At 42.8% G+C, this 16,091-nt stretch overlaps 1 protein-coding gene across 1 annotated transcript in view; it reads right to left on the bottom strand.

Moving 5' to 3' along the window:
- Positions 1-1,841: 1,841 nt before the first annotated feature.
- Positions 1,842-16,091, bottom strand: part of ZNF398 (zinc finger protein 398) — a 29,615-nt gene continuing 15,365 nt past the window's right edge. Inside the window, exons 5-6 of the mRNA XM_054726391.1 lie at positions 4,499-4,612; positions 1,842-2,998 (exon numbers count right to left, since the gene is read on the bottom strand). Of these exons, the coding sequence (XP_054582366.1) occupies positions 1,842-2,998; positions 4,499-4,612 (1,271 nt within the window). The remainder of the gene's footprint in view (positions 2,999-4,498; positions 4,613-16,091) is intronic.

Below are 16,091 nucleotides of genomic sequence, written 5' to 3'. Positions count from 1 at the left end.
TCCCTTACTACTTCATCAACAAAGTGTCCTAATTACTCATAGACCTTGTTTCCAGGCATCCCAGGAAGATCAGGGGAAACAAAAGAGTGTGGATATAATAATCAGCTTTTCTGCCTAATACTTAGGGTATCTGTATTCTCTGCCTTCCACCTCAGGCTCCAAGCAGGAGTAACATAACAAATCAAACTGATTTCAGTCAAGTTTCAGCAGGAATGTCTCTGCTTTGATTTTGCTTCTTATTTGGCTTTGCCTGGATAGAAGCCAGAGACAGAGATAGGATTTTGGCAAAAGAAGCAATGTATCACAAGATATAAAAAAAATTTTTCTTAGAAGCTTTTTCTCTTTCACCAGCCTCACTTCGCAGATGAAAATATGAGATCTGTAAAGGAAAAGAAAGGGACTTACACCCAATTGCAAAGCCACTTAGGAGCAGCACAAGGCTCAGAGACTCCCAGGGGAATGAATGACCCCAACAAAAGGACACATGGTAGCCACGGTCCCTGAAAGCAAAACCAGCAGGAAGAGGCTATCCCTGTCTGCATCTGGTGCTTAGCTCTCAGTGATCTATGAAGTCCCTCAATCCGTCCACTGCCAACTCCGGAATGGCCAGATGGGTGAATATTTTCTAATGGCTCAAGAAAGTTGCATTATCACACCAGCACCTCACTACTGAGGAGACGAAAGCTGGGTGTGCCAGTGCACCCAGCTTTTCTGAAACTCCATAATGCTTCTGGAAAGTGATTTTTTTCTGCTGAGGGCTGTCAAGAATATCAGACACTAGAAATGGACAAGCCATCTTATTGGCTTATAAATAATAAGAACTGGAAGTAAGTACCTCTAAGAAACGTGGTTCAGGCATAAATGTTAGGCTGTTTTGTCATTTCTCTGCAATTTCTAGATTTTATAGCTGGGGCTGAGAACACTGTTCCAAACATTTTAAACCAGGACCTCGGCAAAGGTTTCTAGCAGTTTAAATGCCAGTAAGAGGCTTAATGCTGCAAATCAAGCTGGTGAAAGTTAAGCACTGTTCTCCTTAAGAAGCTTTTAAAGTCAGATTTCTTGCTCACCCAATATTTAACAAAATGTACTTTAAAAGAATTAGTCTAGGAAGGCCATATTGAGCTATCATTTGGGAAGAGGCAGTCCATTAGCACAGGAGTGGACTTTAGCTAGTATTGGAAGGAGCAGGAATATGGACCGAGGCTTGAGCATTCTTCTAACAACTGTATTATCATCAGGGGTCTAAGGCTCTGCCTCAGATGAGCTTCAAGCTTTGGAGGTTCTTCCCATGTGCCTGTCTCTACCCAGAGCTGCAATCATTCTCAATCTATTACCCTGTGATGAATTACCAAAGGCCAAATCATGTTTTCCTATCTCTCTGCAACTTCTGCTTAGGTCTCATTTTTTTAAAAGATGGGGATGCTGGGCTCTTTCTGTGTTTCAAAATGTGCTATTCTTGGCCTGGCCAGGGTGGCTCAGTGGTTGAGTATTGACCTATGAATTAGGAGCTCACGGTTCAATTCCTGGTCAGGGCACATGCCTGGGTTGCAGGCTCCATCCTCAGTGAGAGGCATGCAGGAGGCAGCCAATCAATGATTCTCTCTCATCATTGAAGTTCCCTCTCTCTTCCTTCCTCTCTGAAATAAAAAAATATTATGTTATAAAAAAAAAAGTGGTATACTTGTAATGCTGTGAAGTTCCCAAACTCAAGCATGTCTCTAATCAAGTGTACAGGACCCCAAATGCATCAATGTGTCAATCAATAGTGATTACTTCCGGAGTGGAGGAGCTCATGTCCCTTTCTCTTGTCCTGGGTAAGCATGGATAACCGGGAGTGAGGTTCACAAAACACCCCCTCCACTACCTTCCCCATACCACTGATTGGCCTCTAGACCTTCAGTGTTAACGCCTAGGCCAGAGGTTTCGAGCCCCGTTAAGAGAGGACCTGGGGGGTCAGGCGGCTGTCCAGATGGGTCACTCTCACCCCCACAGCCTCCATTGTGGCCTGAACGTAAGTGGTCCTTAAGCGTCTGTTTGTAGCGGAAGCTCTTGCCGCAGTAGGCACAGGGGTAGGGCCGCTCGCCCGTATGGATGCGCTGGTGCTTCATGAGGTGGTGCTTGCGGATGAAGCTCTTGCCGCATTGCGTGCAGCTGAAGGGCCGCTCTCCAGTGTGCAGCCGCCGGTGGTTCAGCAGGTGCTCCTTGCGCATAAAGCTCTTACTGCAGTCTGTGCACGGGTAAGGACGCTCGCCTGTGTGGATCATCTGGTGTCGGATCAGGGCTGAGTGGCCATTGAAGTCAATGCCACACTGCGGGCAGGAGAAAGGCCGCTCCTGCGCATGCCCGCGCTGGTGGAGCAGGAGGCTGATTTTCAGGCTGAAGCTCCGGCCACACTGCGTGCAGCGGAAGGGCCTCTCACTGGCGTGAGCTCGCCGGTGGTTTGTGAGGCGGGCCTGGTCTGCAAAGCGCTTGGGGCAATCAGGACAGGGGAAAGGGCGCTCAGTGCTGCTATGGACTCGGAGGTGGTAGGTGAGTCTTGACGGGTGAGTAAAAGTCCTGGCGCAGTGCGGGCAGGTGGGGGGCGTCTCACTGGCATGGGCCTGGGGGTTGCTGCCGAGCTCGGCTTGCTGAGAAAAGTGCTTGGGACACTGGGCACAGGATAAGGGGTGCTCACCAGTGTGGCTACACTGGTGGGTCAGCAACATGTCTTGGCTGAGGCTCTTGCCACAGTGGTGGCATGAATACATCTGCTCTCCAGCAGGGGGCGGCAGGGGGTAGCTACCCAACTGAGTGAACGTCACTTGTCCCTCAGAGGCTTCTGCCAGGTCAGTGGCTGGATGTACAAAAGGTGTCATGGATGCAGGTTGCTGGCCTTTGAAAGCCACATCTGAAAAAGTATCCTTTGCTGCTGCTGCTGGTGGAGAAGAGAAGGTGACAGGAACCTCGGGGCACAAGGAGGCTCTGGCGAGGCCTTCGGCTTTGATGACAAGCTGTTCATCTGAAAGAAAGGACTCAGAGTCATACCCATCAAATTCTCACAGCAACTGAGAGTTCCTCCCCAGCTCTCACAGACTGCTCTGAGCTCTCAGTTGGCTCCGATAAGAAGCTCAGTGTAGGGCTGAGATAATCATCAAGCCATCCATGGTCCCTGAGGCAAATCATCAGAGAATTTACACTGAACATCTTCAATGCTCCCTGTTTGGAAAGGAACAACCTTGACATCAATCTTCCCAGCATTACTTTCATTATGTTCCTCCTTTGCTCACAAACTTTGAAAGAGTCTCTGTTGCCTATTGTGACAGGCCTAAACTCATTAATCTACTCCCATTCCTCTGTATTCTGCCAGATAAATCCTTCATGGTAGCTAGCTCTCTCTTTACTGACCCTGAAAATGAAGTACACATTTCTGCTTCACATCTCCGCTTACTCTGTCCTTCCTTTTGTAGAATGCATCCACCTCTTCCGAATTATACCCAGCACTTCACACCAATCATCCAAGGCCCAGTTCTGGCTTCACATCCTTCTTTAGGCCTTATCTAAAAATGTAAACCAAAACCGATGCATATTCTCCAAACTTCTCATTTCTTGAATATAAGTCACCCATCACTCACCCCTGACACTTAACAACAGGCAGGCCTAGTATTGATGTGTGTCCCCAATATAAATATCTTGAAGAACAGAAACTGTCTTATTTCCTAGATTCTAAAAGAACATAGGGCATAGAGGCTATTAAAAATCAGGTTGCATTAAGTTATGTAAACAATCAGGTACCATCTGATCTTGAGATTCTCTTCTATAATTCAGATAGCAAAATAAAGATGGTGCTACCTACCTTAGAAGATAATTTGTTCTGTTTGCCTTCATCATTTCTCCTGAGGTCCAGCTCTTTATCGCTAGTCCCATTTGTGCTTCCCCAATGACATTTTTGTCTCCACTGCTTGTCCTGCTCCCCTCCCCCCTTTTGTTCTATCCTTTCTCCATGATCTTTAAATGTTGTTCTGTCTTTTCCCATCCTCATATTTTCGGTCTATCTGTATGCACTTATTTTTCTTCCTCTGACAATTCTAATTTGTCTTTACACTTAAGAGTGTGTTTTCTTGCCCGGCCAGCGTGGCTCAGTGGTTGAGCGTCGACGTATGAAACAGGAGACCACAGTCTGATTCCTGGTCGGGGCCCGGGGAAGTGGGCTAGATCTTTAGTGTAGGGTGTGCAGAAGGCAGCCAATCAATGATTCTCTCTTATCACTGATGTTTCTATCACTCTCTACCTCTCCTTTCCTCTCTGAAATCAATTTTTTTTTTTAAAAAAAGAGTGTGTTTTCTCACTTTAAATGTATCTTGATTTGTTTCATTTCTAACTTACTTGAGTATGTCATTTTCCCCCTTTTCCCATTCTTCTCTCACTTCCTTGCCTCCACAACTCATTTCACTGCTGTGTCTTCAGTCAGTCCTGGCATAGCTGGACTTGGGCATGAAGGTCTCTTCGATTCATTACTCACCAGCATAGGTACCCTTGTATATGTCACTCTGCTTGGACTCCTGTGGGGGCCCAACCTGGGGCTCTTCCTCTTGTTTAATCCAAGACAGAATATCTGATGTTGAAATGACAGGCTCTATTTGAGGGGGGAAAAGAGAATGGCCTTCAGGGACTTGAATCAGAAAGTGAAAATAATCATGTTGGTTTGTTGAATACTACATATTGTTCCCAAATTTAACTATAACAACAACATGGAATCAGCCTTTTAAAAATGCTTACAACACCTAGAGAACTAGTTCAAAATGAAGCCAAATTTATTTATTTTTACATGATGTACTCAGCTTGATTCACTATTTCCAGTGAGCCCATTTCAAAACAAGCAAATTTTTATTTTGGAGATGACACCCATGAATAATCTAAAATCGCCCAAGTCAGTATGGCACAGTGGATAGAGCACGGGCCTGCAGACTGAAGGGTTTGATTTCAGTCAAGAGCACATGCCTGGGTTGCGGGCTCAATCCCCAATAGGGGGGCATGCAGGAGGCAGCTGATCAATGATTCTCTCTCTTCATTGATGTTTCCCTCTCTCTCTCCCTTCCTCTCTGAAATCAATAAAAATATATTTTTCAAAAAAGAATCTAAAATCAATAGTACCTTCCATTTCATTAGCACAATTACTTTAAAAATATTTCCATTTTTTGTTTCATAGCTTTTTTATGAAATAAGGAATATTCTTTCATTTAAGTAGAGAGGGCCCACAGAAGTTAAATCTATATAATAAAGAAGTAATATGCTAATTGGTCCTAATGGTGTCACAGTCACGACCAGGCTGTGTGCGCACAGGAGCTGGTGGGCGGGGACGGGGGTGGGGACTTGCGCAACCGGGACATGAGCTGCTGTGGCGCCCCCCGCCCCCAGAGCAGGGCATCAGGACGGGGGCGGGGCCTCAGTGGAGAGCTCTCAGCACTCCTGCACTGGGGTATGAAGGCGCAGAGAGGAAGGGAGAGCAGATAGGCAGTTAGGGGGATCAGGCCAGGAGGGGAGAGCAGATAGGCAGTTAGGGGGATCAGGCCAGCAGGGGAGAGCAGTTAGGGGGATCAGGCCAGCAGGAGGAGCAGTTAGGAGGATCATGTCAGGAGGGGAGAGCAGTTAGAGGCATCAGGCAGGCAGGTGAACGCTTAGGAGCCAGTGATTCTGGATTGTGAGAGGGATGCCAGATTGGAGAGGGAGCAGGTCAGGCTGAGGGACCATTCGGCCCCCCCTCCCCCCGCCCTATGCACAAATTTCGTGCACTGGGCCACTAGTAGATAATAAATATTTATGGTAAGTACCATATGTTCAATGACTTATTTTAAAATACAGCAGGAAAAAAAAGCAAAGAAACAAGATTGACCAACAATTTTTTCTTAAATGTTAATTAAAAAACAAATATATTTCCAGAATTACAAAGTTAGGTAAGTTTAAATGCAGACCTGACTCCTCAGAAACCTATTTTTCAGGTTCCCAATTCTAGGCTCTCTCTAAGACATCGTATTACCTTTGCCTATTAAATTACACAGGTCTTTGTTTTCTGAATGCTGGGGTGAGGAAAAATAGTGTTTATAAGTTCCTCAGACCTTGGAGGTTCTTTCAGAAAGAAAAAAGAACAGCCTCCAGAAGCTTATAACATGCCTCATCTGGTCAGCAAGAAAGAGCTATGCTTCTTGTTCCAGCCGAGGCCTATATAACCTTTCTTGGCCTAAAAGACCAAGCTGGCAAGCTGACAAGGTCCAGAGAGTAAATTCATGCTCTCTCTATTATTTCTCAGAAAAGCCTTATAGGCTGGTTATGGCTTTATCCTTAGAAATTGAGAACTCACTGGTTTTCCCAATGCCTTTGAGTCAGAGACCACTGAAATCTAAGGTATACCCCAAGCAGAAATAAGAGCTTGAACAAGACTAAGGCCCCAAAGACAGTCAGGTTGGAGAAACCAAGATGGCGGCATAGGTAAACACTTAAACTGCTGCCTCGCACAACAATTTCAAAACTACAACTAAAAGATAAAACGGACATCACCCAGAACCACAGGAAGGCTGGCTGAGTGGAAATTCTACAACTAGAAGGAAAGAGAAAAGCACACTGAGACTCAAGAGGAGCTGCAGGAGGCAGAGGCACTGAGATGTGCGCGCAGAGAGGACTGGCAACTGAATGCGTGGCTGGCTTTCTCAAGCAGGAGGGAGACAAAAGCTCCTGACTGTGCTGAACTCCAGTTCCAGGCGAGACTCTGGGGATCCAGACTCATACGGGGTGAAACTGGACTGTCAGGAAAGAGAAAAGCACACTGAGACTCAGGGGAACTGCAGAAAGCAGAGGTACCGAGGCGAGAGGGTGGGCAACTGAGTACGCGGCTGGCTTTCTCAAGCAGGAGGGAGACAAAAGCTCCCGACTGCACTGAACTCCAGTTCTGGGCGAGACTCTGGGGACCTAGACTCATACGGGGAGAAACTGGACTGTCTGGCAGCGGGTGGAACTCGAGGGCAGCTTTCTCTCAGAAGTGCTTGCAGCGATTACCGTGGGACACTGAGACACAGGGACCTATTAGGGCAGGGCTGACAGGAAACCAATGCTATCTGCTCTGCCCTGAGACTCCGCCCCATCCAAGCTGAGCACAGAGGCTCTTGCAAGTCTTGTCTCATAAGGGTGTCTCCAGCACAGAAGTTCTCTCAGCGTAGACACAGCGGATTCTCACAGCCAATTGGCCTGGGTCAATTCCTTCCAGTCAGTGGTCGGCAAACTCATTAGTCAACAGAGCCAAATAACAACAGTACAATGATTGAAATTTCTTTTGAGAGCCAAATTTTTTAAACTGAAACTTCTTCTAATGCCACTTCTTCAAAATAGACTTGCCCAGGCCGTGGTATTTTGTGGAAGAGCCACACTCAAGGGGCCAAAGAGCCACATGTGGCTCGCGAGCAGCAGTTTGCCGACCATGGCTCCCAGTGATACCAACAACAATCAAGGCTTAATTACAACAAGACTGTGCACACAGCCCACAAAGGGGTGCACCAAGAGTGTCCACCTCAGGTAACTGGGGAGGCTGAGCCACTGGGCCCTATAGGACATCTAGCACACAAAGCCACTCTATCAACTCAGGGAAGCAGCCAAAATGTGGAGACAAAGGAACAGATCACAAATGAAAGAAACGGAGGAAAGCAAATGACTGGATATAGAGTTCAAAACCACGGTTATAAGGTTTTTCAAGAATTTTCTAGAAAAGGCCAATAAATTTAGCGAGACCCTCGAGGATATGAAAAAAGACCAACTAGAAATTAAGCATACACTGACTGAAATATTATACAGAGATCTAACAGCAGACTAGAGGATCGCAATAATCAAGTCAAAGATTTGAAATACAAAGAAGCAAAAAACACTCAACCGGAAAAGGAAAAAGAAAAAAGAATCCAAAAATATGAAGATAGTGTAAGGAGCCTCTGAGACAACTTTAAGCATACCAACATCAGAATTATGGGGGTGCCAGAAGAAGAGAGAGAGCAAGATACTGAAAACCTATTTGAAGAAATAATGACAGAAAACTTCCCCTACCTGGTAAATGAAACAGACTTACAAGTCCAGGAAGCGCAGAGAACTCCAAACAAAAGGAATCCAAAGAGGACCACACCAGGACACATCATAATTAAAATGCCAAGAGCAAAAGACAAAGAGAGAATATTAAAAGCAACAAGAGAAAAACAGTTACTAGTTACCTACAAGGGAGCACCCATACGACTGTCAGCGGATTTCTCAACAGAAACTATGCAGGCCAGACGGGAGTAGCAAGAAATATTCAAAGTGGTGAATAGCAAGAACCTACAACCAAGACTACTCTACTCAGCAAAGCTATCATTCAGAATTGAAGGTCAGATAAAGAACTTCACAGATAAGAAAAAGCTAAAGGAGTTCATCACCACCAAACCAGTATTATATGAAATGCTGAAAGGTATTCTTTAAGAAGAGGAAGAAGAAAAAGGTAAAGATAAAAATTATGAAAAACAAATACATATCTATCAACAAGTGAATCTAAAGATCAAGTGAATAAAAAAATCTGATGAACAGAATAAACTGGTGAATATAATAAAATCAGGGGCATAGAAAGGGAGTGGACTGACAATTCTCGGGGGGGGGGAGAGGGTGTGGGGGGTGCGGGAAGAGACTGGACAAAAATCGTACACCTATGGATGAGGACAGTGGCAGGGCGGGGGGGAGTAAGGGCAGAGGGTGGTGTGGGAACCAGATGGAGAGGAGCTATGGGGGGAAAAAGAGGAACAATTGTAATAATCTGAACAATAAAGATTTATTAAATTTAAAAAATAATAAATAATAAATAAATAAATAAATAAAATAGTCATATTGCAAAAAAAAACAACGAAGACAGTCAGGTTACAACAGAGACTGGACACAGGTTTTAGCACATATGGCAGTTTGCCTTTCCAACATCCCACTTTGAGCTACAAGATTGAAATGTATTAAACATGCTCTGACCTTAACTTTTCTTTTTCTTTCAGGTTTTATATACACACATATAAAGAAAGAAGCAGGAGGGGAAAGGGTAGGTATAAGGAAAAGGATCTTTTAATAGACATCCATAGGATGAACTTTCTATTCATCAACAACACAAGACTTGTAGAATGTTTAATTGCTGCCCTGACCAGTGTGGCTTAGTTGGTTAGGTGTCCTCCCGTGCACCAAAAGGTTGCTGATTTGATTCTCAGTCAGGGCACATGCCTGAGTTGTGGGCTCAATCCCTAGTAGGGGGTGTACAGGAGACAGCCAATCAATGTTGATGTTTTGCTCTCACAGCGATGTTTCTCTCTCTCTCCAAAAATCAATAAAAAGCCTTTAAAAAAAATGCTTAATTGCTTCTCTGCATCAATTTTGAATAACAAGTTAGTGCTCTAGAAACCTCAAAGTGAATCAAGTGGCTTTGAATTTGTTTTTATCATTACAAACTCATAGAATGTTATATATTTGATGAGCTCCAATCCACTGTAGTCATTATTCTTTTTAATGCTCAAATGGTCCCTCCTTTGGCCAGCAGGAGCCCCCTCAAATCTGTTCTCTGTCATTTCACATCAACAAACATCTGTGAGTTTTTTTCCATTTCTGATATGACAAACTATCCCAGGTTCACCTTGGACATTTCAAGCGCACAATCAATGGAATTTAGAGACCACAGTCTGGATGATAAGGATGCTAACTGCTAATAGGTTGTCACTGCTTCTAGGTCTTTTCAATGGATGGAGCTATAAAAGACATACCTTTTAGAAAAAGGAAAGTGTCATGAGTTTATATTCATATTTAAGATTTAAATTAAATCCTTTGAGTTAATACTTGTATCTTTTCTCGCTCACCCTGAAAATTTTGGTTCCTAATGACATTAACATGATCTTTAAAAATTTTAGTAAAATATTTACAAAATCAAAACTGTAGCCCTGGCCAGGTGGCTCAGTTGGTTGGAGCATTGTTTTGTACACCAAAAAGGTTATGGGTTCGATTCCCAGTCAGGGCATATACCTAGGTTGCAGGTTCAGTCCCTGGTTGGGGTGCGTATGGGAGGCAACCGATTGATGTTTCTCTCTCACATTGATATTTCTTTCTCTCAAATCAATAAAACATATCATTGAGTGAGGATTAAAAACAACAACAACAAAACCCTATAAAACAGTACATTCAGAGAGGTCTAGTTTCCACTTCTAGCCTCTCTCTCTCCCTGAAGAGATAGCTGTTCTCACTGGTTTTTGTTCTCATCTTCCATTGTTTCTTTGTGAAAATATAAGCAAGTATGTATACATCTTGATATTTCCCCCCCTTGTGTGGCACACTAGACAAACTGTGCTGTACCTTGATTTTTTTTACTTGACGATATATTCTGGACATGTCCACAGCAACTTACAGAGATCTTTCTCATTCCTTCTCATAGCTGTTCTGTGCAGCTGTAACACTGTTTATTCAAGAATTTCTTATTGATGGGCATTTGGATTCTCTCCAACCTCTGGGTACAATATTAGTTAGCGGCCGACCATAAAAGCTATGCAGAACTGAAAAAAACTAAGCCAGTTCTCTAGAAGTGTAAGTTGTTAGTACAGTTCATTGGCTACGTATTTCTTCATTGAACTTGGGAAATCCCAGAAAGCTAACCATCCTTTTTGAATAATGATGCTAAAAGTTTCTCTGGTCACTTAACTTAGATCAGTATAAGTAAGTTAATATTTACTGGATTAATTAGGTCTTAACCCTACAGTGCATAGATTATAGTTATATCAACTATAGTGTGGTGGGAGTATATAACCTGAGGACCTTTTATAAATAAAAGATCAGGAGAACTTGGATACTAAGATACAGGCCTGATACAGATACCTATGTGGTGACAGTATGGCAATTGCTGGCCAGGTCACCACAGTGGCACTCAAAGCACATCCCTCACGGGACTCAGGAATCCCAACAGTGGACACTTAAAGACACACAAAATGAACGTGAAATCATTAGTTTATGCCAACAACAGGCTCTTGAGAAAGCAAGAGAAACCAGAAAAACTGAATACTGATCAGGTAAGAGGAAGGTGATAAATGCTGAGTTTTTAAGGTTTGAGAGGTAGTCAATAATAGAAAGTCTGATCACAAGAAAATATAAGACTGTAATGTCTACACTGGCTGACTATTATTTTAACTATGAGAAAATCTGATTTTGTGTTGTGTGTATGTTTTAAACAGATAAGGGCCATGCTGTCTGAAAGGAGCTGGAACCTTGAGGTTCTGAGATGTATACAAAGGTATAAACTGAGTTAAAACCGGTACTGAGATCTGACTCTTTAAGGCTTAAGCAGACAAAAAATTTTTGATACATGCAAATGTCATGGGTAAAAATATAAAAACTAATATTTTGAAACTTTCTGTGAAACAGGTGTGGGGCTGTAATAGGTGAATGTGTTAAATATTTGTGTAATAATTCAAAACCTCTAAGTTTTATCATTTCCAGGATTCTTGTTCTCAAATAGGATAAACCAAAATAAAAGGATTATATTGGGATGTGCCTAGATCACTGATTTTGTTTATGAAAAGATGGTCTTGCTGGACCAGAGTGAAGAGGGATAAACATGGGATAATGGTGATACATCTAAAACAAAAATGATTGAAGTCTCCCCAGCTCACATCAGATGGAAAGACACATACAAACTGAAAGTAAAAGGATAGAAAAAGATATTTCATGAAAATGGATACACAAAAAAAGCTGAAGTAGCAATACTTACAAGAGATTAAATAGACTTTAAAACAAAGGCTATATAACAAGAGATAAAGAAGAATCCAGCAATTCCACTTCAGGGTATTTATCCAAAGAAACCCAAAACACTAAATCAAAACACATATTATTTACAATAGGCAAGATATGGAAGCAACCTAAGTGTCCACTGACAGATGAATGGATAAAGAAGTGGTGCATATATACAATGGAATACTACCCAGCCATAAAAAGGAATGAAATGTTGCCACCTAAACGACCTGGATTAACCTAGAGGGTATTATGCTGAGTGAAATGAGTCATACAGAGGAAGACAAATGCCAGATGACTTCCCTTATATGTGGAACATAAAGAACAAAATAAACAAACAAGCAGAACAGAAACAGACCCATAGAGAACATTTTGATGGTTGTGAGATGGGAGGGGGGGTTGGAGGGATGGGTGGAAAAAGTGAAGGGATTAAGAAGTAGAATTGGTAGTTACAGAATAGTTACAGGGATGTACAGTACAACACAAGGTATACAGTCAATAATCTATAATAATAAAAGGGTAATATGCTAATTAGACCATAGGTCCTTCTGGAGGAAGCCGAGGCCGGAGGGAAGGCCAGGTCCTGGGTGCCTGCAAGCGGCCAGAGGGAAGCCAACCCGGGTCCCGGGTGCCTGCCAGCAACGGAGGGAAGCAAGCCCGGGTCCCAGGTACCAGAGGGAAGTCGGTGTCGGCAGCTGGGGGAAGGAAGGCCTACTCTTGCACGAATTTTGTGCATCGGGCCTCTAGTACTGTAATAATTATGTATAGTATCAGATGCTTACTAGATTTATCAGGGTGATCACTTAATAAGTTATATAATGTCTAATCACTGGCTTGTACACCTGAAACTAATAATATTGTATGTCAATTGTAATTGAAAAATAAAAATAATTTAAAGTAAAAAAAACACCCAAAACTGGACATTTCTTAAAAAAAAGAAAAAAGAAGTCTCCTCAGAACCACAAGATTTAGAAATAAATTTATTTTATTTTATTTTATTTATTTATTTATTTTTTTTTAGAAATAAATTTATTTTACTTTTGGGTCATTCTTGGCTGGATAATGACTTTTAGTAATTATTCCATCTGACCCTCTTGTTTTTTTTCCAAAGAATTTTAAAAACCTGGAGTTCAGTTTTAAAACTATCAGTAACCATCCTGGCTGAATGGCTATTGATTGGAGCATGCACCAAAAGGATGTAGGTTCAATTCCCAGTTGGGGCACATAACTAGATTGTGGGTTTGATCCCCAGTAGGGGCATGTACGGGAGGCAACATGATTGATGTTTCTCTCTCACATCAATGTTTCTATCTTTAAAAAAATAAGTAAAAAGTACATATATGTTCAGGTGAGGATTAAAACAAAACAAAACCTACCAGTGACCAAATAATGGCCACATACACACAGCTGATCTGCAGTTTAGTCCTAGTAATAGAATTAAAGAAGAATTTCAGAAAATTTCATGTTTTTATTTTTTTGTATTCTCCCACTCTCTAATTGCATGCAATTTTATCTAAGACTAGAGGCCCAGTGCATGAAATTCATGCACTCGTGGGGGGGAGGGAGGTTCTCAGCCCAGCCTGCACCCTCTCGCAGTCCGGGAGCCCTCAGGGGATGTCTGACTGCCACAGAGCAGGGAGAGGCTCCACCAATGCCAATGCTCTCACCAGCTGTGAGCCCAGCTTCTGGCTGAGCGGCGCTCTCCCTGAGGAAGCGCACTGACCACCAGGGGGCAACTCCTGCATTGAGGGTCTGTCCCCTGATGGTCAGTGTGTATCATAGCTACCGGTCATTCTGTGGTTTGGTAGATTTGCTTATTAGCCTTTTATTATATAGGATACTAGGTATCAATGACTATTCCATATAAGGATATAATAATTTATCTTTCCCTTCTCAGATTTAGACAATGGTGATGGAGAGTATAAAATTAATTCAATTCTACATCTATCTTTTTATTTAATTACAATGTACTTCTGAAAGCTCTAAAATGGGAATACAATACTAAATTATGGGTTTTATTTTATAAGAATTATGGGAACAAGATGATTGCTTCTTGGCCTTTTGGCTAAGATCAGGTGTAGAACAAGATGAAAAATGATTTAAGTAGTTAAAGTTAAGTGGAGAATAATCTATCAAAAAGATATTTTACTAGTTCTGTCACTGAAGTGGCCTAGAATTAGTATCCTCCACCTAATATTCATGTGAAATGATCCGTTATGCACCTTAAGGACCAGACAGTTTAATTCTATTCTCCACTGAAAGGAACCAGGGTGTTTTTAATGTGTAAGGAGAGCAGAAATCTGCATCGGCCTCTGTTAGAAAGGCATGCTTGCAAGGTTGGCCCCTGCTGGCAAACAGTTGCCTGTGCTGACGTAACACTTTCCCTAAATGTTAAGAGTGCCTCAGGGGGCCTACAATGTATATAGTGTGGTTTATGTTGAACACCTGCTTTCCTTCCGAAGTCTGGAATTTTGGTATGTGTTCGGCAGAGGGTGCCTACATGTCTAGCTCCCTACATGCCTAGCTCAACATTGGGTGCTGAGTCTCTAATTGGTTTCTCTGGGAGGCAACACTCTGCAAGTGTCACAACTCCATGCTGGAGAAATTAAGTGAGTCCTCTACAGACCAGAGGCCTCTGGTAGCTTCAGTTTCCTCTAGACTTTGCCTTGTGCCTTTTATCTTTGCTGCTTTACTTTGTGCCCTTTTGCTGCAATAAATCTTAGCCCTGAGCATGACTATATGCAGAGTCCTGTGTGTCTTCCTAATGAGTTACCAAACCTGAAGGTGGTCTTGGGACCCCAAACACAGCCTGGAACTTTTTAAAATATATATATATATTTACTAGTGGCCCGGTGAACGAAATTCGTGCACATTAAAAGGGAATTAATTAGAGGAAATATTTTAATATTGCGATTTGCCCTTTCTCTATAATAGAAGTATCAGAGATGAAAGAAAATTAGTAAAATGTATATGAAAATCTCCCTCCTGTCAGAGTCTGGGGCGCACCACGAGACTTAGAGTAAAGTCCCCACCCACCACCCGTACACACTTGGAAAATGCAGGATACCCAGACCTGGCCGAAGGGCGCAGCCTGAGGTCATTGTCAAGCCCCGCCGGGTGGGGGGCGCAGCCTCAGGTCTCCTGGCCCAGCACCAGGTGGGGGGCACAGTCTCAGGTCCCCCGTCAAGCCCTGCTGGGCGAGGGGCACGGCCTAAGGTTCCCCATCAAGCCCCGCCAGGTGAGGGGCGCAGCCTGAGGTCCCGTCAAGCCCCGCGGGGCAGGGGGTGTGGCCTGAGGTCCCTGGCCCTGGCCAGGCGCCATGCAGCCTCAGGTTCCTGTTGTTCGGTCCCAGCTAATTTGCATATTCCTCTATTATATAGATTGATTTCAGAGAGGAAGAGAGAGGGGGAGAGAGATAGTAACATCAATGATGAGAATCATTGATAGGCTGCCTCCTGCATACCCCACACTGGGGATCAAGCCTGTAACCCAGGCATGTGCCCCGATTGGGAATCGAACTGTGACCTCCTGGTGCATAGGTCAATGCTCAACCACTGAGCCATGCTGGCCAGGATTTTTAAAAACAAACAAACAAACAAACACTGTCTTGACTGGTTTGGCTCAGTGGTTAGAGAGTCGGCCCACTGACTGAAGGGTCTCAGGTTCGATTTTGGTCAAGGGCACATACCTCGGTTACAGAATTGATTCCTGGCCCTGGTTGGGGCTCATGCAGGAGGCAACCAATCAATGTGTTCCTCTCACATCAATTTTTCTCTTTCTCTGTCTCTCCCCCTCACTTCAACTCTCTCAAAAAATCAATGGGAAAAATATCCTCAGATGAGGATTAACCAAAAAACAATAAACAAACAAATTAATTTAAAAAATAAAATAAAAGTAATAACTTATTCCTTAAATTTCCATAAGAAAAAAATCATGTTTGAAGAAAACAAGTACTGAAGCAGTACTGGAAGGACATAGGAAACAATGTAACATCCTCTCACTGGCCAAGTTGACAATTTGAACAGCACAAAGAAAATAATTGACTTAATAAAAATTCTTGAATATATAGTTAAACATAAAAGGGGGGAAATATAAACGGTTCTAAAGATAGACAGACTTGAGGGGCTTTTCAGTGCTATATATTGATTTGTCCAAGTCTATGACTCCTATCTTCCAGTTCTGATAAATGTCTAGGTTGTTAATCACCAATAAAAACTAAACTGTAAAGAATCAAACCACAGTATTAAGTAAATTCAAAGCTTACACTATTTAAGTAAAAATGTATTAACATATATAAATTGACTATCCACAAG

The sequence above is a fragment of the Eptesicus fuscus genome, chromosome 14 (genome assembly GCF_027574615.1).
Source record: "Eptesicus fuscus isolate TK198812 chromosome 14, DD_ASM_mEF_20220401, whole genome shotgun sequence".
NCBI classification, from domain to species: domain Eukaryota; kingdom Metazoa; phylum Chordata; class Mammalia; order Chiroptera; family Vespertilionidae; genus Eptesicus; species Eptesicus fuscus.
This window is presented reverse-complemented; position numbering and strand designations above follow the sequence as displayed.